This window comes from Rhinoderma darwinii, chromosome 2, assembly GCF_050947455.1.
Source record: "Rhinoderma darwinii isolate aRhiDar2 chromosome 2, aRhiDar2.hap1, whole genome shotgun sequence".
Lineage (NCBI taxonomy): Eukaryota > Metazoa > Chordata > Amphibia > Anura > Rhinodermatidae > Rhinoderma > Rhinoderma darwinii.
In genome coordinates, this window is record NC_134688.1 from 243,170,621 (window position 1) to 243,192,645 (window position 22,025).

General features: G+C 44.3%; 1 protein-coding gene across 1 annotated transcript; it reads left to right on the forward strand.

The window, feature by feature from the left end:
• Positions 1 to 19,381: 19,381 nt before the first annotated feature.
• LOC142741031 (cyclin-dependent kinase 5 activator 1-like) lies at positions 19,382 to 21,117 on the forward strand. Its single transcript, XM_075850433.1, has one exon. The coding sequence runs from the start codon at positions 19,410 to 19,412 to the stop codon at positions 20,235 to 20,237; it is 828 nt and encodes a 275-aa protein (XP_075706548.1). The 5' UTR covers positions 19,382 to 19,409; the 3' UTR covers positions 20,238 to 21,117.
• Positions 21,118 to 22,025: the final 908 nt, after the last annotated feature.

The window sequence follows — 22,025 nt, forward strand, 5'->3', positions numbered from 1 at the left end:
TCCGAATGTTAGAAGGAAATTCAAGCAACAAAATCAAAAAAGTTTACTAGGGATGTCGGAGATTTCCAGCAAAATCGGGTATACAGATGGAGGAGAAATAAAATAATGGGTGGACGGAGTCGCACACCATCAGTATCATCTATCTCCTCTCTGAGCGAAACAGAAAATACATTTTCACGATTTAATCAATCATCTGGTCTGCGTCCTAAATGAAAACTTACGCAGAGACAAATGGCAAACAAGAGAAGACCAGACACGCAAGACCCTACTCATCGCCTAAAGGTGATTAATTTATCCACACATATTTTTTCAGAAATAGATATAGAGGTCATTGAAAAAGGCCTCACTTTCTCACCCTGTAATCGTTTCGATATTTTCTCTGCAGTAAAAGATCTTAATATGTTTGGTCGGTCACTCATACATAAAAAATGGTTCCATAAATCCAACCATGCGGATATATTTCCTACTACAGAGGAACAACAAGCCTTAGGGGTCCTTGAGGATTTGTTGGAAGAACAAGATACCAATGTATCAGGTAAAATTCCATTATGTATCCGCACGAAATCAAAGAAATTCCCTCCACTCAGTCTGTGCCCGCTGTAGATTCATTTGTTAAGGCGGTTACACGAGAATACCAAAATATTCCCGGTAGCATTAGACATGACAATTTAACCACAATACAACGGGAAAGCTTAAAGGAACAGTGTCATCACAAATTATTTTTTTATATGTTAAAGATGTTAGTGCTTTATTAAAAACGTTTATATTTATTTGTGTGTTTGTGTTTTACTTTTTCTTATTTTTACACTTTTTCTTCCCTATGGGGGCTGCCATTTTTTGTTCCATTTCTGTATGTGTCGATTAACGACACATACAGACATGGAATACGGCAGCCACAGTCCCATAGGGACTGCAAACGGCTCCCGTCCCATTCACTTGTGTGTACGGCGTCTGTGTGGGAACTGCGCATGCGCCGCTCCCACACAGTCCAATTTGAAATTGGCGCCGTCCGGCGCCATTTTCCTGTGAACCGGAAGTCGCGGCCGGACAGTAATATTACTACTTCCGGTCGCGGCTTCCGGACTTGTGCACTTGGACCAGCGGCAGCAGACGGAGCGGACGGGCCGGAGGGAGCCGCGGCGGCAGGAGCAGGTAAGAGATTTCAATGTATGTTCGTGTTTGTGTGTGTTTACTACTGTATGTAAACCTACTACACTGTGTGTTAGCTCAAAAAATGGCGACACACAGTGTAGGAGGTTACACCGTTCAAACCCCTCGTTTATCCCGGCACTAGCCAGGATAAAGGAGGGGGGGATGCTGAGAGCTCACTAGAGCGAGGGCTTTTTACCCAATTTTGCAATGCTGCAATTTTGGGAATAGCTCCATCTAGTGACCAGAAATGGGAAATTTTATAAATTAGAATTAATTTATAATATTTCCTGACTCGTGAAAAAAATAAAAAAAATTTGAACAATGTTTAATCACCCACACACTAAATGTTTAATTTAAAAAAAACAAACATGTTTTTCTGGCAACACATTGCCTTTAAATAAATTACAAAAAATGAAGGATGTCGTGTTTAAGGCTGCCGATAAAGGCGGTAATGTGGTTGTATGGCCTTGCCACATGTACGAGGCTGAAGCCTACAGACAATTATGTGATAAGCAGTGTTATAAAAAATTGACATTTAATCCTTCATCCTCTTTTAGATCTATACTGCAGCAGATATTATCAAAGGCCTTACAGGAAGATGTTATTGATAAGGAATTGCTAACCGCACTCACAACTGTTGAACCTATTATCCCCACGTTGTACTTACTCCCAAAAGTGCATAAGAATGACACAATACCACCAGGAAGACCAATAATCTCAGGTAGGGGCAGCATTACAGAGAAGTGTTGCAAATACATTGATTACCACCTAAAAGATTTGGTCATAAACCTACCCTCATATATCCGTGATTCCGCAGATCTTCTCCAGAAGGTTAGCGGCATCAGCATTGATGATGACATGCTATTAGTTGCGATTGATGTGGAGTCCCTCTATACCAGTATCAGGCATGCTGATGGGATTGGGGCCACCAAATTCTCTCTCTCCACATCTCATCTGGAAAAATCCATGCATGATTTTCTTGCTGAGTTATTGGAATATACTCTGCCGTACAATTTTTTTACCTTGAATGGGAATTTCTACCTACAGCTCCAGGGAACGGCGATGGGGGCTGCTTGTGCACCCTCATATGCCAACTTGTTCCTTGGACTGTGGGAGAGAGACCTATTGACAAATGGCCAGGATGATTCAATGGACCGGATCCTGTTTTGGGCACGGTACATTGATGACATCCTGGTCATCTGGAAGGGTACATCATTAGAGTTAGATCATTTTATGTCGGATCTGAATAACAACCAGTTTAATCTCAAATTTACGTACAAATCTAACAATCAATGCATGGACTTTCTAGACATTAAGTTAACTAAAGATGCATGGATTCTTGCAGAGTAATGTGTATCGCAAGGAGACCTCTGTTAATTCTCTATTGCATTTTTCGTCTTCCCATCCACCACAGACCTTACAGGCGATCCCTATCGGGCAATTTCTGAGGATATGTTCCTCCGACACACTTTTTGAGGAACACGCCAAGGATCTAAAAAAATCGCTTTATCGATCAAGGCTATAGTATGCGGTCCATTAAAAAAGCGTATTACAGGTCTAAGCATACAAATAGAGATGACCTCCTGTTTACAAAAAGGAAAAAAGACATACAGACAAAAGGTGAGGTTTATAACTAACTATCACTCGAGGTGGCCACAAATGAGGGAAATTTGTAAGAGGTACTGGCCAATTTTACTCATGGACCCAATTCTTATCAATTATGTGACTAGGTTCCCTAGTATCACAGCAAGACGCTCGTAAAATCTGAAAGATCATTTGGTGAGGAGTCACTACGATCCGATTACAAGAAAACATCCTTTTGGGACAAAGGGCGCAAAATGGGAGTGTTCCCCGTGTGGGCGTTGTGTGGCATGTCCCAACATTGAGAGAACAACAACGTTTCCCAATGTGACAGGTACGAAAATATACACCATAACACATTCAATATCATGCAGCACGAAAGCAGTGGTGTATTATGCAACGTGCCCATGCCCTAAAGTATACGTTGGTCTCACTTCAAGGGAATTAAAGGTGCGGGTGAGGAAGCATATGTCTGACATTAGACGAGCAGCCAATGAGGAAGCCGTGGAAACCCTAAAACCGATACCACGACATTTGAAAACACATCATTTTTGCAATCCAACGAAATTAAAGGTGTGGCTGATAGAAATTGTCATTCATTGCCATTTGCCAAGCCAGTGTCAGTGTGTGAATACGCTTTTAGAAGGGGCTCATCCCCGGCCGTTAACATAACAAACAAATAACAATCCAACTTGCAATACAGGCAGCCTTTGTAGTAGACGTAGTACTACAACGCCCAGCATTCCCTGAGTGCACAGCGGCGTGGCTGATAGAAATTCTCATTCATTGCCATTTGCCAAGCCAGTGTCAGTGTGAATACGCTTTTAGAAGGGGCTCATCCCCCGGGTTTTGATTCAACTTGCTGCACTCCAACTGTAAAGGATCTGCCAAGCATCTACTGAACACCTGTCCCAGGCGCAAGAATAAGCAGCCGGAAAACTTCCGCGCCTAAGTGATCATCGGGGAGGTCACTTGGGCGCACAGGTATTTCCCGTTAATATGAAACGCAATAAAATGTTGCTTCCCTTTCAGGTCTCGTTTGCTGGCCGGTCTGCCACTGGCAAGTTCTTCTAGGATTCCTGGCCCCACTGCTGCCTTGCTCCAGCCTGCTTCTGCCGTGCTTCTGCCTTGCTTCAGTTCCCGCTTATCCTGCTTCGCTCTGCCCCTGGCTTGCTTCCTGCTCCGTGCTCTGCGTTTGTATACTCCACTACATCCTGATCCTGACTAGCTCGTTCACCACTCCATTTCCTCACGGTGTTCCGTGGGCTACTGCCCCTTCCCTTGCTTGTTCCCTGTTTGTATCCCCTTGCACTTAGTCAGCGTAGGGACCGCCGCCAAGTTGTACCCCGTCGCCTAGGGCGGGTCGTTGCAAGTAGGCAGGGACAGGGCTGTGGGTAGATTAGGGCTCACTTGTTCCCTTCACCTCCTTCCTGCCATAACACCAGCAGTGAAATGTCTGGTAAAAAAAAGGTTGTGAAAGGACGGGGTAGAGGAAAAAATACCCATGCCGTCTCTTCTTCCAGTCCAAATGTTGGATCTGTTGGTGCCAGACCCAGTACCAGCATTTGTGGCACAAGACATGTGCCCAGTTCCACTAGTAGCAGAAGCAATGTGCCTGCTGGTAGTAGTAGCAGTATCAGCAAGCCAGACTTGTCCATCTCCTCCGGTGGGCGGGTTACTTTAGACAATACGGCCATTGTGGACTGGTTGGCTGGCTCGCGGTCATCTCAGCAGGAAGACTCTGACGATCTGGCTTCAAGCCAGGTTTCGTTGGATTCCAGATCCTCTACAGTTCCTTGGCACAGTGACAGTAGTAATATAGGTATTTCTAGCGTTTCCATTCCATCATCTATGTCTTCGCTCCCCCTTCCTAGCGGGAAGCCATCTTTCCTTAGAGTCCTAAGAGACATCTCCTCGGGTGCGAAGGAAGATACTGAACAACATAGTGATGATGATGATTTGTTTTCCGCGAGTCAGCCAACGGAGTGTGTTGCGGCGGTGGTGGAGGTGGAAGCGGTGTCAGACGCATAGCTGTGGTAGTGGGGGTGTTGGTGGTGGTAGCCGTGGTGGCAGACGCAGTAATGAGGGGGGGGCATGGAGCCCGCCATGATGTCACATCACATTCACAACACAGTGACAGAAGTGGCGGGGATGATGAGGAAGGCTATGATGATGATGTTGTTTTAGACAGGACGTGGGAACCAGATGACGAGGTGATGACGGCGTCAGAGGAGGAGGGTAGTAGTGGCGGCACTGGCCGTGATAAACAGCCAAGCCGAGGTAGGGGCAGAAGTAAATCTGCAAAACGTTGCAGCGGTAGGGTCAGCTCAGGAGCCGGTGACGGCGACACTGATGCTGGTGTAGGCTCCCGAAAAAAGCCTGCCAGACAAGGGGCAACCTCGGTGGTGGTGGTGTTGGTGGTGGACGTGGTACTACCTCTTTACGGTACTCTGCCATGTGGCAATTTTTCTGTACCTTCCCGGAAGACGAAAACATGGCACAGTACCGTATCTGCAAGCAGAAAGTAAGGCGTGGGCAGGGCAGCAATGTAGGAACTACCGCTCTACGTAAACACATGGAGCGGCATCACAAGGCCATGTGGGACAATCGACATGCCCCACCATCATCATGTACATCTAATGAAGACCCCTCTGCCGCTGCTGCTGCTCCGAGTCCCTGTCATCTAAGTAGTAGCCAGGCCTTATCCACCATGTCGTTGTCACCATCATCATCACTGTCATCTAGTGCTCCTCCTACGTCCCGTCAGTTATCCATTACGGAATCGTTGTCCAATAAGCAACAATATATACCCAGTCATCCACTTGTCGTGCGGCTTAATTCACACCTGGCTAAGTTGTTGGTGGTGCAGTCGCTGCCGTACCACCTGGTCGACTCCGCCGGCTTCAAGCTATTGATGGCGTGCGCTCAGCCTAGGTGGCGAATACCTAGCCGACATTACTTCTCCAAAACAGCTGTCCCTGCCTTGCACAAGCATGTGGAGGAAAAGGTGTGCCAGTCCTTGCAATTATCCGTGTGCAGCAGGGTACATGCCACCGTCGACACGTGGAGCAGCAACTATGGGCAGGGACAGTACATGTCTTTCACGACCCACTGGGTCAATATTTTGCAGTCCGATGCACCACCGCAGCAATGCCAGGCATTACCACTTCCACGCTTGTATCTTTCTGGTTCAACTCGACACCAGGCGCCTACCATCCTCCTACTCCTCCTCCTTGCCTTCCTCCTTGGAGGTCTTCCCGTCCCCAACAGGACACAGCGTATCTTCCACTCCTCCTCCCTCCTCTTTTCATAGGTGCGAGGTGAAGCGCCACAACGCTGTCTTACACCTGCTGAGCCTGGGCGAGAAAAGCCACACAGGGCAGGAGCTGCTGCTGTGCATCAAGGAGGAAATCGCACGCTGGCTGTCTCCTCTGAAACTCACACTGGGCAATGTTGTCTCTGATAACGGGAAGAACGTTGTGGCTGCACTGCGTCTAGGTCACCTGACACACGCTCCTTGCATGGCACATGTGATCAACACAGCCTGATTTGCGACGTTCCAACACGCTGGAATTCCACTCTACACATGTTGGACCGTCTGTACGAACAGCAGAAAGCCGTGAATGATTTCCTGATGCAGCAAACAGGGAAGCGTTTGGAGCCAGTGTAATTTCGAGCTCAGGCACTGGCAGCTGGTTAGAGACGCATGTCGCGTTTTGAGGCCCTTTGAAGAGGCCACACGATTTGTGAGCCGTGACGCTAGCGGAATGAACGATGTTATGCCGCTGATATTCATTATGGAGCAAACGCTCACAGCGATGATTCAGGAAAGGATGGAGGAAGGATCACATCTGGCTATGGATGTTGAGGAGGAGGAGGAGGAGGATGAGGATGAGGAAACAGGACCTGAAGAGGAGCTGGATTTGGAGATGGAATCACAGGAAGGGATAGGGGACGAGGCAGCCGCACAACATGACAGTGATGGTGGTGATGACGAGTCTGACGACGACCTTGATGATGGACAACCATGGCAGTATGGGGCGGAGATGGAACCAACCGGGCCCTCTGAAACGCTGGCCAGGATGGCGAGCTGTATGCTTCGTTACTTGCGCGCTGACTGTAGTATTGTTAGCATGAAGCAAAGAGATGAGTACTGGATAGCCACACTTTTAGACCCTCGGTATAAAGCCAGAATGGGGGAGTTTTTTGCGCCTTCCGAGAGGGAGGCAAAATTGGCTTATTATCGAGAGAAGCTATGCAGCCAGCTTGTCACGGCTTTCAAATGGCAAACACCTGCTGCAAGCATGTCTGACCGGGGGGCCACTCTCCGCTCCCCACTGTCTCATCGTTCCACCGCCTCTGGCAGAGCTACCTCTGCAACAGGCTGCAGCGGCGGCAGCAGCAGCAGCCAATTCAGTTTGAAAAATATGATGACAACATTTTTACATCCAATACCTTGACCTGACACACATCGTAGTCACCAAAGGGATGTTCACCATCACCAGGTGCAGCACCTAAACAACCAGGTTCACTCGTACCTGGACTGTGCCCTTTCTCCATCAGAAATGCTGATCCCAGACCCCATGGACTTCTGGGTCAGCAGATTGGATCATTGGCAAGAACTGGCCCAGTTTGCCATGGGTGTACTGTCTTGTCCACCCTCCAGTGTAGCGTCAGAGAGGGTATTCAGCGCGGCAGGGGCTTCGTCACCCCTAAGCGAACAAGATTGTCCGCCAACAGCTTGGAAAATCTCACGTTTCTGAAAATGAATCAAGCGTGGATCGGTGAGTATTTTAAAACCCCTGTGCCTGATGCAACTGATTAGATCTGACATTGCTGCTGCTGCTGCCGCTGCCACCTGCAACTGCCGCCTGCTACTACGGGATTCTGTCCTGTCCACTCTTTTTTTAATGTGCCGCTGTTGGTGCTGCTACTACTTCTACCACCAATCCAACCCCAGTGCCGTCTGCTACAAGCAGGCCTGCCCCACCACAGGGCTTTGTCCTGTGACTGTCGTCCAGTCTCTTTTTTTAATGTGCTGCTACTACTACTACCAGTCTACCACCCTTGCTGTCTGTGTTGGCTACCTCTACTACCACCAATACACCTCCACTGCCGCCCGTCTGCTACAAGCAGGCCTGAGGCCTGCCCCACCACAGGGCTTTGTCCTGTGACTGTCGTCCAGTCTCTTTTTTTAATGTGCTGCTACTACTACTACCACCACCCTTGCTGTCTGTGTTGGCTACCTCTACTACCACCAATACACCTCCAGTGCCGCCCGTCTGCTACAAGCAGGCCTGAGGCCTGCCCCACCACAGGGCATTGTCCTGTGACTGTCGTCCAGTCTCTTTTTTTAATGTGCTGCTACTACTACTACCAGTCTACCACCCTTGCTGTCTGTGTTGGCTACCTCTACTACCACCAATACACCTCCAGTGCCGCCCGTCTGCTACAAGCAGGCCTGAGGCCTGCCCCACCACAGGGCTTTGTCCTGTGACTGTCGTCCAGTCTCTTTTTTTAATGTGCTGCTACTACTACTACCACCACCCTTGCTGTCTGTGTTGGCTACCTCTACTACCACCAATACACCTCCACTGCCGCCCGTCTGCTACAAGCCGGCCTGGAGGGCTTGTCAAAAGCCATTGCTTGTTGCTTTTACATCCATGTATGGATGAACCCCGGCAGGCATCTGCCAATAAAAAGGGTAAATTTTTGGAGGGCTTGTGAAAAGCCATTGCTTGTTGCTTTTACATCCATGTATGGATGAACCATGGCAGGCATCTGCCAATAAAAAGGGTAAATTTTTGGAGGGCTTGTGAAAAGCCATTGCTTGTTGCTTTTACATTACATCCATGTATGGATGAACCACGGCAGGCATCTGCCAATAAAAAGGGTAAATTTTTGGAGGGCTTGTGAAAAGCCATTGCTAGTTGCTTTTACATTACATCCATGTATGGATGAACCCCGACAGGCATCTGCCAATAAAAAGGGTACATTTTTGGAGGGCTTGTCAAAAGCCATTGCTTGTTGCTTTTACATCCATGTATGGATGAACCCTGGCAGGCATCTGCCAATAAAAAGGGTAACTTTTTGGAGGGCTTGTCAAAAGCCATTGCTTCTTCTTTTACCACCTTATATGTATGAACCCTGTCAGGCATCTTCCGCCAAAAATGATTAATTTTGGTACCTTTTTTAACATTGCATTATGCATACAACATGCACAAGTGCAGTGGTTTCTGTTAGTTATCACCGTGTCCCATCCGTTTTCCTATAGCCATACATGTTGGCGTAACTTTGACACTAACTTTGCCTTAAAGACAGCTCAAAAGTACTTGGATACACTCATGGGTGACCTAAGAGTGTTATACAGGGCTTCTAGGGCTTTTAAACAGTGTTATACACGATTTTTAGGGGCTTTCTTGTATTACAGGTTCGGTCAGAACTAGTTCGTTCCGAATCAAACTTTTTCATGAAATTCGGCGAACCTGCCGAACCGAACTTTTCATAAGTTCGCTCATCTCTAGTCATTAGACTGTTACATTTAAAAGAGATATATATATTGTCTTTACTGAATTGGCGTTCATACTATTGCTGCATGTGTACAAATTGGTTATCTGGCTGAAGGTAATGTATATTCACTGTCAGGACACTTGAGTAACGTTAGTGTGTGTGTGTATGTGGCTGCACATAGCGATATAGCTATATCGCTATGTGCTGTATAAATGAATGGAGAGAAGTGTATGACGCAGATTGTTCAGTTGATTGGTCAGCGTCATACACTTCTCTCCACAACGCCCTCTTGGTGAAAAAGTAAAACACGCCCATTTGTCCATTAAGAAACTCATTAGCATAAAGCTAAAATAGGTCATAACTCCGTCAAAAATGATCGTTTTTCTAAATAAAAAACACTGCTGTAATCTACATTACAGCGCCGATCGCATTATGTACAAGATAGGCCACTTATAATGTGGTGACAGAGCCTCTTTAAGCAAAACTATATAAGCACCGGCAATGCATGAGTAATGACAGTTGTAAGTCTTCCAAATGTAGGCACAAATGTCACCTAAATGTTAAGACACGCCTATAAAAAAAGGTTCAACCTGCAGAGGCGACAAGCCTTCTTTACTGTGAATCTATGGAATAGTCTACCGCAGGAGCTGGTCACAGCAGGGACAGTAGACGGCTTTAAAAAAGGTTTCGATAAATTCCTGAAACAAAAAAATATAAGCTGTTATGTGTAAAAAATGTTTACTTCCCTTTTCCCATCCCTTGGTTCAACTTGATGGACATGTGTCTTTTTTTCAACCGTACGAACTACGTATACTCTGTCTATCTCTGTCATAAATATCCCAGAGTGGTGGTCATCTAGGGGTGGTCATCTAGGGGTGGTCATCTAGGGGTGGTCATCTAGGGGTGGTCATCTAGGAGTGGTGGTCATCCAGGGAGACGCCCAAGGACATACACTGATACCAATGATGAAGACACACACTCAGGCTAAGCAAGATGGAGACGACAAGTGTCCCATACAATGACTATGTAAGATGATATCTGTATTCTGTATTACGATCTAAGTTATATTACAATATGGATCTGTCTATGTATGTATCTCTGCTATTATATGATTTTTTTAAAATATATCTCCATAAACAAACCATCTTTTGTATAATTTTCGTATTCCTCTTATTGAATACTGATCAAGAATATTGAAGGAAACGCGGTCAATATTAACTTTTTAGTGGGTCAGAAAGACAGTGAGAACGACATTTAACAGTAACACTAAGGCTGGATTCACACGAGGTCATTACGTCCGTAATTGACGGACGTATTTCGGCCGCAAGTCCCGGACCGAACACAGTGCAGGGAGCCGGGCTCCTAGCATCATAATTATGTACGATGCTAGGAGTCCCTGCCTCGCTGCCGGACAACTGTCCCGTACTGTAATCATGTTTTCAGTACGGGACAGTTGTCTGGCAGCGAGGCAGGGACTCCTAGCATCGTACATAATTATGATGCTAGGAGCCCGGCTCCCTGCACTGTGTTCGGTCCGGGACTTGCGGCCGAAATACGTCCGTCAATTACGGACGTAATGACCTCGTGTGAATCCAGCCTAATAAGTAAAAAGACAAAACCATTATCATACTTACCTTCCTGGGTCTGTGACAGTAAATTAAGCAGTGACAGCTTTAAGCTGTCATTGAGTTAGTTTACATCACATGGTCCCAGGTTACGTCTGTTCATTGGCCTACTTTTAACCCCTTGTTGTGTCACTTTATGTGGTAATAACTCCGGAATGCTTTTGCCTATCCAAGTCATTCTGAGATTGTTTTCTCGTGACATATTGTACTTTATGTTAGTGAAAAAATGTGGTCGATAAATTCAATATTTATTTGTGAAAAACTTCAAATTTTAGCAAAAATTTGCATTGTTCTATATTTAAATGTATTTGCTTGTAAAACAGATAGTAATACCACACAAAAAAGTTACTAGTTAACATCCCCCATATGTCTACTTTATGTTTGCATTGTTTTTTTTCACGTCCTTTTATTTTTCTAGGACGTTACAAGGCTTAGAACTTTAGCAGCAATTTCTCATATTTTCAAGAAAATTTCAATAGGCCATTTTTTCAGAGACCAGTTCAGTTCTGAAGTGACTTTCAGGGCCTTCTATATTAGAAAGTCCCCATAAATCACCCCATTTTGAAAACTGCACCCCTTATGGTATTCAAAACCACATTCAGAAAGTATTTTAACTCTTTAGACATTTCACAGGAATTAAGGCAAAGTAGAAGTGAAATTTACACATTTCATTTTTTTTTGCCGAAATTCATTTGTATTAAAAAAAAATCTGTAATACAGATGGTTTCACCAGAGAAATATTTATTGCCCAGATTCTGCAGTTTTTAGTAATATCCAACATGTGGCCCTAGTGTCCTAATGGACTGAAACACAGGCCTCAGAAGCAAAGAAGCACCTAGTGGATTTTGGGGCCTACTTTTTTTAGGAATATATTTTAGGCACCATGTCAGGTTGAAGAGGTTTTGTAGTACCTAAACAGTCGAAACCCCCCAAAAGTGACCCCATCTTGGAAACCACACCCCTCAAGGCATTTTTCTAGGGGTATAGTTAGTATTTTCAACCCACAGTTTTTTTGCAGAATTTAGTGGAATTAGTCTGTGAAGATGAAAAACACATTTTTTTCTGTGGAAACATAGAATTTTTTCATTTTTACAAGGAATAAAGGAGAAAAAGCACCCCAACATTTGTAAAGCAATTTCTTCTGATTATGGCAATACCCCATATGTGGTCACACACTGATGTTTGGATCCACAGCAGGGCTAAAGAGGGAAGGAGCGCCTTTTGGATTTTGGAGCGCAGATTTAGCTGGATTGGTTTTCAGTGCCATGTCGGATTTGCAACGCCCCGGAGGGACCAAAACAGTGGAAACCCCCCAAAGTTCGCACAATAAAATTAAGTTTCTATAAAATAATTTATTTTCTGAGACACCCAATTCTTAGCCGTAACTTTTTTATTTTTTCGTCAAAAAAGCTGTGGGAGGTCTTGTTTTTTGCGGGACGTGTTGTAGTTTTTATTGGTGCTATTTTGGGGTAAATGTGACTTTTTGATCACTTTTTATTCTATATCTTGGGAGGGGTGGTGACCAAAAATAGCAATTCTGACATAGTTTTCCGTTTATTTTGTTTGCGACGTTCACCGTGCAGAAAAAAGAATAGTTATAGTTTCGTAGTTTGGGTTGTTACGAACACGGTGATACCAAATATGTGTACTTTTTTCAAGTTTTCATTTTTTCCCTATAATAAATGACTTATTATAGGAAAACAAAAACTTTTATTTTTACACTTTTATAAAACATTTTTATTAACTTTTTTTTTACTTTTTACACTTTATTTTTTTTTACCTGCAGCTTTGATCGCTGCTAGAATACATTACACTACCTAGGTAGTGTAATGTATTCCAACTGTCAGTGTGACGTCACAGTCACTTTGACAGTAAGTCTACGAGGACCAGCCAGAGGCTTCCATATATGGCAGACGCAGAGGCCGTTGCCTGGTCTCCAGATGCCATCACAAGCATCAGCAGCCCCCACAAATGCATTGGGGCTGCTGATGTCCTACAAACCCCCTAAATGTGGTGATCGCAATCGAGCACCACATTTATCGGGTTAATTGCCGAAATCAGCCCACCCCTGTATATGGTGCTCTATAGACAGCCCACTGCAGTATATAGCCCCCCTGTAGATATAGTCCCCCTGTATATAGCAACCCTGTAGATATAGTCCCCCTGTAGATATAGTCCCCCTGTAGATATAGTCCCCCTGTATATAGCCCAGCCCTGTAGATATAGTCCCCCTGTATATAGCCCCCTGTAGATATAGTCACCCTGTATATAGCCCCTGCCTATGTCCTCCTGCTCTTCTGGGGTACAGCAGCAAGTCACTCACACGCAGTGGCGCGCTCTCCTGCTCCTCTCTGGCAGGCTGCGTCAGAGGCGTGTTCTAGACCTGCCTAGCGTGCGGTAGATCTACTAGATATGGAGGATTCCTTAAAATGGTTAGCCAGTAAAACGTGGCGGCCCTATCTACTGGGGAATCATCCCAGCCCAACACTGAAGGCCGACCTTGTAATACATAGACAGCTGGAATCATTAAGAGCAAGAGCTGTTGTATGTTAGCATCTCTCTGCTCTGGCCCATAATGCGGAAATTACTTTCTATTATGTTCAAAATTCCTAATAGCGCGGATGGACAGGGGTTATCCTTGACACAAACATTCTAAAGAATCTTAAATGGGTTCCATAGAATTACAAAAAAAGTGACTGCTTTCTTCCGGAAACAGCACCACACATGTCCACGGGTTGTGTCTGGTATTGCAGTTCACCGGCTGAGCTGCAATACCCCACACAACCTGTGGACTGGAGTGGCACTGTTTTTACAAGAGAGCAGCCATGTTTTTCTAATCCTGCACTGCCCCGTTAATAGAAACTCTACAGCATAGTTGGCATCGTCATAGTAACCAGTAAGTTTCCTTTGCCATTGTGATATACATTGTTCTAGAACACTGACATCTAGATCCAAGTGATTCACCGCAGATTTACCATACACTTCACGCTTCTCAGTGTGCAGTGTCCATGTTATCTCTATTGTCTTACTACTTTTAGAGAATATACATTTTACAATCTTCTGAACCAGAAGAGAGGACCTCCTGGTCTACTACAGAATAAAGGATTGCTGGATAAGGTATCTATATACTTAAAGTTACCATCAAATATACTGATTGTGGACCAAATACCTGCTAATAACTATTTCAGAGAAAGTACAAGGTTTTCTCGCCTTGAACTTGATGCCCTGGTTTCTAAAAGTAAGAGGAAAGATTAAGGTGTCGTGTAAACCCCCAATTTCTATGGCGGCCAGAATTTACTGGTACAAATATTGATCCTGTCACAGGGATTATATGTCTTACAAAACTGTCCAGTATGGATTTCCGGTAAATAATTTAGAACTATTAATGCAATTATAATCGATCTGATTTGGGGTGGTAAAAGATCTAGGTGTCTTACTATCGATATTGAAATTGCCATATGAGAAGGGGGTGGTTAAAATATCCAACTTTTAGCTCTATTACTTTACAACCCAACCAGCACAATTGGAGGATTATGATAAAGGGTTACTGAATGGTGTAAAGGCAGCTGAATCTTTAAAGAGGCTCTGTCACCAGATTTTGCAACCCCTATCTCCTATTGCAGCAGATCGGCGCTGCAATGGAGATAAGAGTAACTTTTTTTTTTTTTAAAAACGAGCATTTTTGGCCAAGTTATGACCATTTTTATATTTATGTAAATGAGGCTTTCTAAAGTACAACTGGGCGTGTTTAAAGAGGCTCTGTCACCAGATTTTGCAACCCCTATCTGCTATTGCAGCAGATAGGCGCTGCAATGTAGATAAGAGTAACGTTTTTATTTTTAAAAAACGAGCATTTTTGGCCAAGTTATGACCATTTTCGTATTTATGCAAATGAGGCTTGCAAAAGTACAACTGGGCGTGTTGAAAAGTAAAAGTACAACTGGGCGTGTATTATGTGTGTACATCGGGCGTGTTTACTACTTTTACTAGCTGGGCGTTCTGATGAGAAGTATCATCCACTTCTCTTCAGAACGCCCAGCTTCTGGCAGTGCAGATCTGTGACGTCACTCACAGGTCCTGCATCGTGTCGGCACCAGAGGCTACAGTTGATTCTGCAGCAGCATCAGCATTTGTAGGTAAGTAGCTACATCGACTTACCTGCAAACGCCGATGCTGCTGCAGAATCATCTGTAGCCTCTGGTGCCGATGTGTCCTCGCTCGTCTGACACGATGCAGGACCTGTGAGTAACGACACAGAGTGATCTCTTGAGAACACGCTCTGTGTCTGCACTGCCAGAAGCTGGGCGTTGTGAAGAGAAGTGGATGATACTTCTATACACAACGCCCAGCTAGTAAAAGTAGTAAACACGCCCCGATGTAACGAACACAATACACGCCCCGATGTACGCACATAATACACGCCCAGTTGTACTTTTACTTTTCAACACGCCCAGTTGTACTTTTGCAAGCCTCATTTGCATAAATACGAAAATGGTCATAACTTGGCCAAAAATGCTCGTTTTTTTAAAAATAAAAACGTTACTGTAATCTACATTGCAGCGCCGATCTGCTGCAATAGCAGATAGGGGTTGCAAAATCTGGTGACAGAGCCTCTTTAAAGTAAAAGTACAAGTGGGCGTGTATTGTGTTCGTTACATCGGGGCGTTTTTACTTCTTTTACTAGCTGGGTGTTGTGTATAGAAGTATCATCCACTTCTCTCCACAACGCCCAGCTTCTGGCAGTGCAGACACACAGCGTGTTCTCGAGAGATCACGCTGTGACGTCACTCACTTCCTGTCCCAGGTCCCTGCATCGTGTCGGACGAGCGAGGACACTTCGGCACCAGGCGACAGAGGCTATAGAAACTTAACCTGCAAACGCCGATGCTGCTGCAGAATCAACTGTAGCCTCTGGTGCCGATGTGTCCTCGCTCGTCCGACACGATGCAGGACCTGGGGCAGGAAGTGAGTGACGTCACAGCGTGATCTCTCGAGAACACGCTGTGTCTGCACTGCCAGAAGCTGGGCGTTGTGAAGAGAAGTTACTCTTATCTCCATTGCAGCGCCGATCTGCTGCAATAGGAGATAGGGGTTGCAAAATCTGGTGACAGAGCCTCTTTAAATAGGGAAAAAAAAAACGCATGGTGATGTGCATGGAAGCAAATATTCTCTCACGATTGGGGAGTAATATTACTGGGGGAATGATTCAGAGAATATGGGACAGGGTGAGGGATAAACTCTAGGGATTAAAGGCTATTTACCTTTTACCCCAGTTTGGGGTGATATATTTACAGACACTGAAATTCTACAAGGGGTTAAGCTTTGGAATGATAAGGGGGCTACATTTATGATGCACTGGTTTAATAATAGGGTGGTTAAGTCTTTTGAGAAGATTATGGGAGAATATGGGGTGTTAGATATACACTTTTTACAGTACGTACAAGTACAATATGATATTAGGTCACAATATGGGAAGAGAGAATTCAGATTGTATAACCACAAACTATTTGATTTCTTAATACACTCTAACTAGAAAAAGGTGGTGGCAAAAGTAAATTCTATGTTAAATTGTAGTGATACAGAAGATAAGGTGAAGAAGAGCTTCATTACATGGAATAGGGTGGTGGATACACTAAATAATGATAAGTGGATCAATGTGCTAAAAATGATGCCAGTAACCACTAGAGATAATGTATTTAGAGTTTCACAGCTATTCATAATACATGATGCGTATTATTATACACCAAAGAAGTTAAAATGTTTAATCCCGGAGGTGAATACCCTTGTCCAAGATGTGCAAACCTAAATGTAGACTTGGTCCATATACCGTGGCGCTGCCCCAAGCTCCATATTTATTGGGGAAAACGTATAGCCGAGATACCGTAGATAGAAACGGTAAAATACGGATCCTTCTGGATGAAATAATCATCTTCTGGGAGCTAATATGGAAATAAAAGGGAGACAAGAGGCTGTATTAACATTGAATGTGTTGTAAATGGCAAGAAGAATTATTCGTAGTAGGATATGGAGAATGACGAAACCGATTATCTCAGAGAAAATGTATTATGAAGAAAGAGGGCAGCTATTGAAATATAAGCAAACATGGTCTAAATGGGAAAAGAATTTAGGATCAGAATGTCAATTTATGATTTTTCAGGGGTTTCTTGATAATTTAGTATTTGGAAGTGATACTAATAAAATATTTTTCTAAAAAAACTATTTAAACGTTATCTATGTAGAATACGTTGACAAGTTTACATATTTTATCATATTTAACCGTTTGAGGACCATCCACCTTATATATACGGCGCAGGTTTAAGCTTGCTCTCCAAACAATTGGGCAGCTGAATGTCGGTGGTCTGCAGTCAGTGACTGTCAGGGACCCTGGAGAGTAGGTTACTGTCTTCTCTGTACTCACATGACCTGCCTAAGTAGAGTCGTGTGTTAACCTTATACCATACTATCCCCCCACCCCCACTTTAGTAAAGACACATGACACCGAGGTTGGATGTGAAATGGCCACAGCAGCCGTTTATTAATTTCACAGTTTTATAAAAACAATTTAAATCCGAAACATTCGGATAACTAGTTAGGAATCCACCAGAGAATTCCTCCTAATAATTCACATGACCCAACATGGGTCAGAATCGTAAATAACAATTTAACGTTAACATTAACCCGAGCAGAGGAAGTCCTTGAAGCCCCTTCAGATAGTCCTTTTTAAAGAACACACCGAATTAGCCATCTGCAAACCACCAATTACCTCCAGCCGTAAACCAGCTCGGAAGCACCGTTCACCTCTGCAGATGGCTCCAACCACTAGAAGTCCACTTCAAGGGGATAACACCCGATGAAGCCCTCAAGTGATATACCGACCACTAGAAGTCCACTTCAAAGGGATAACACCCGATGAAGCCTTCAAGTGATATACCTTCTACCAGAAGACCACTTCAAAGGGATAACACCCGATGAAGTCTTCAACCATGTACCTTTTTTGGGGGACGCATACCCCCGATGCGACCCCCCCAACCATTTTGTACTGACTGGCCTCAAGGACTCCCCCCGCCAGCTGCCATGACAACAGAACCTACTCCGGAAAAAAGAAAAACATGTTAAATAAGCACACAAATAAAAACCAACGCTCATAGACGGACGTACATAAGACCTAAGGAGTAACAAACCAAGGGCGGGAGGGTGGGAGCTTACTGTTTCTGTGTTACTCCTCCCGCTGCTTCCGGCTCAATGCCGAGAAACAGCGGGAAGCTCAGTAACGGCCCCCCGTCCCCCTTAACTCCTCCCCGTCCCCCCTCCAACTCCCTCCAACTCTCCCTCACCTAATTAACCCTTTCCCTACTAGGACGGTCATGTCGGCTTCCCTTAATCCCTGCAGGCTGCGTCCAGCCTCTTCTTTCACACTGGTCTCCTGATCGCCGGGATGCCGGTAGTAGGAGGCTGCTGCTAGGTCTAACTAGATCCAGCACAGCCCTACGGGTAAGTTCACACGTAGCGTAAATACTGCACATTTTCTGCAACAAATTTCATTGTGTAAAATCCGCAGCATAATACAGCAGCAGCAAAGTGGATGAGATTCTACCAAATCCCCTTCAGACACTGCGTAAATGATGAGTGGAAAAAAACGTTCAGAAATTGACCTGCGGTGCGGTTTTCTTAATCTGCAGAATGTCAATTGTATTTTCGTAATCGCTGCTTTTGTGTTGTGAAATTTCCCCATTAAATTCAATGGGAAGTAAAACCTGCAGCAAGTAGCAGATAATGCGTTTTTTTGCGGCGGAATAGCAGCGATTCAGCCACAAAAAAAGTGTGTACTTACCCAGAATTCTGTGTTTCTTCGTCCAGCCTGGCCTCTTTGGATGACCTTTCCATCCATGTGGCCGCTGCAACCAATCACAAGCTGCAGTGGTCACATGGGATTAAGCGTCATCCTAGGAGGCTGGTCTGCAAGACTTCAGAGGGTAAGTATGTGTTGTTGTTTTTTTACGAGCAGTTTTCCGCAGTCGACATTCCGGACAAAAAAATGAACCACAATTTGGTGCGATTTTTTTTTCAGTCGGAATTCCCTGCAACCGCCAGGGAGGATACGCTGTGTACCTTTATGCAGTGTCTCCGCCCTGTGTGACCGTAGCCTAACAGGGACAATAGTCACCATAACAGGGTTCATATACCCTGTAAATATGCAGCCCCAGTTACATTAGAAAAGTCCCCCAAAGGTCTTTTTTGACTTTCTAGGGATAGACCATAATAACAAAATTTATTTGGGGATTTGCCTTGTCCTCCTCTGGAATACAAACCTTGGCATCATCTGTGCATATTCACAGCACACTGCATATACCCATGACCCATGAGAGCAGACAACTTTTAAGGCTGAGCTGCCCATAGGCATAGACGTGTTCTAATAAAAGGTTACATTTTTTTTCCTACATTTGGTTAAATATTGTAATGTGTTTTTTCATAACTAAGAAATAATCATCTGTTGTAACTTCATCTACAGAAATAGAATCCAGAATCTAGACTTCAATAATCATGGGGAAAGCTTTCAGCTGCTGCAAGCTGGTTCCCGATGTAAAGAGCAAAGTAAGAGTGAGCCGCCATGAAGACACACAGAAAACAAAGAAAGGAAAAAACCACCACGAACCAAGTAACAGTTGCAAGTATAGTATTACTCCAGTCATCAGTGCTGATCTGAAGGAGACTCTGACAACTACTAAGCCACCAAGCGTCAAGATGGACTCAGAATATCCAGTCCTCAAAGATCAAGTGTCCACTCAAGAGCAACAAATATTTAATGTTCCACAGCGCATCATACTACACACATACACCAAGAAGATTCTAAAATGTTTAGCAGTCTTTCTGTGCCGGAGATGCTTCCAGCTGTACCACCTTTCTCCAATAGATGTAGTAGAGTGGATAACAAGCATAGACAGACAACTTCTCCTTCAAGGATGGCAGGACCAAGGATTTTTAACATCAGGCACTGTGGTGTTCCTGTACATGCTTTGCCGAGATGTCATCTCTTCCCAGATAAGAAGTGAGAAAGAACTAAAGGCAACCTTGTTAACATGCTTGTATGTGTCATATTGCTATATGGGACACCAGATCTCCTACCCACTAAGTCCCTTCCTGGTAGACGGCAGAAAGGAGACCTTTTGGTACCAATGTCTGTCCATCATTGCTCACATGAGCTCAAAGATGATGCGTCTCAATACTGACCCAAAGTATTACAGTCAGATGTTTGTGAGCCTTAGAGCTGAAGGAAGACAAGCAAACGAAAATCTTCTGATGAGTGGACTACCTGGAATGATGGCCAGAGAGGAAAGTTCACACGGATCATACTACACTTTATATCTCTGAACAATATTCCATCAAAAATAGACAACACTCCAATGGGAAACGAAGCTTCAGTTTGTGGTAGCTATTAAAGAACTAAAACCTTCTCCTGGAACCATCGTCTCTACAAACTGCCAGGAAGTGACATGTAATCGGCCAACAACAGAGCTCTCAAATGTAATTTACTCTCCCAGCGCCGGTCTCTATCAGCAAGGATCAGTCTCAGTGGAGCAGTCCATGAGTACGCCCTCCTGTAGAGCAGTCTCTTGGCCTTACATGCAGTGGGAGGGACACTTGGTACTCAAGGCCGAGGTTTTAAAATGTGCTCTACTCCCCCCACCCTCTGCCATGTCTGGACCAATCTTAGTCAGGTCTAGGAGCCAGCGCCAAAGTTACAAATCTCTGTCCTTGATACATGCTGTCGTGTTACTACTTGGATACATGCTGTCATGTTACTACTTTGGGTACATGCTGTCATGTTACTACTTGGGTACATGCTGTCATGTTACTACTTGGGTACATGCTGTCATGTTACTACTAGGGACTGTGTGCATATTACCCTTTTATCACGCTAGGTTAGACTAAAACCTTTTGCTATAAATAACAAGACAAACTACCACTGAACTTTTAAACGTGGGTTGACATGGACGGTCGGCCACACCTTTATTTATTTCTTAATTTAATATTTTCAAAATATATAGCTGTAAACCATTATTAATGAACCCGTATGCCAGCCCGCCTAAGGCCCGCCTGTAGGTCGTACTTTTCCACAAATAGCGCCTGCTGTGACATAAAATCCACAAACACTCTGAGAAAATAAAACAATGACAACCAAAAAAGACCATCAAACAACATATTGGACTCCAACATTGAAGTGTCATGAATAAACATAACAAAAGCCAAATTGTATGCGGTTTCCTTTCTTAGTTTCATCAATCATTTAGCCTTTTTTTTTTTTTTTTTAAACCGTTATTTTCCATTGTGTTATTCCACTTTTTTTTCTTTTTTAACATCCTTTTTTTTTCTTTTCTTTTCTTTTTATAAATATATACATAATTTCTCTTTCTTTTTTTTTTTTTTTCATAAGAGAAAAAAATTGGGAAGGAGGGTGGGAAAAACAGGTAAGTGTACACACGATTCTTTGGCAATACAAATCCCTGAGTGGTAACAGCCAAAAGAGGAAGATTGTCCTCCCTATCTGCCATTATAAACTCTAACCTTGGAGGGTGTGTAAGCTGCTCTATAACTCCCACCAAAACGCCCCCATGGGCGAGTGCCCCACTGCTATAGGCCCCACTCCTATAGGCTCCTTATTATAAACAACCTATGGAACGAAACCCACCTAGCTTAACGTAACCAAATTAACCCCTTTATTGCTACCCAGTCCTGGGTACAACGGGCAATAAGCCTGAGTGCCTTCAAGACTGTGTGCATATTACCCTTTTATCAAGCTAGGTCAACCGAAACAGAGACTCCTCCATACCATTCTGGAGCACGGACAAAAAGATATCTAACCCGATATCAGTGAGGTGTACCCCGTCTTGTAGCAGCAGACACCGATTGTCACCTTCCAACTGCCGGTGTCTAATCACCACACCTCCACCAGCCCTGACATACCTGGACACCCTGGTTTTAAGCAGCTTCCTGCGCCTTTTAATTGCCGCCTCATCACGCCCTGGGAATAACCTCAGACCACACCAGCACCAATTCGTTAAAAAACAAAGTAAACCTCTCAAAGTCGGACTGGATCAATGCTATGAGCTCACCCAAGCAAACGGAACATAGGTCATTCCCCCCGACATGGATAACCAG

Bases quoted from the DNA above. Each gene is read 5' to 3' on its own strand.
- LOC142741031 (XM_075850433.1), top strand. From the start codon at position 19,410: ATGGGGAAAGCTTTCAGCTGCTGCAAGCTGGTTCCCGATGTAAAGAGC.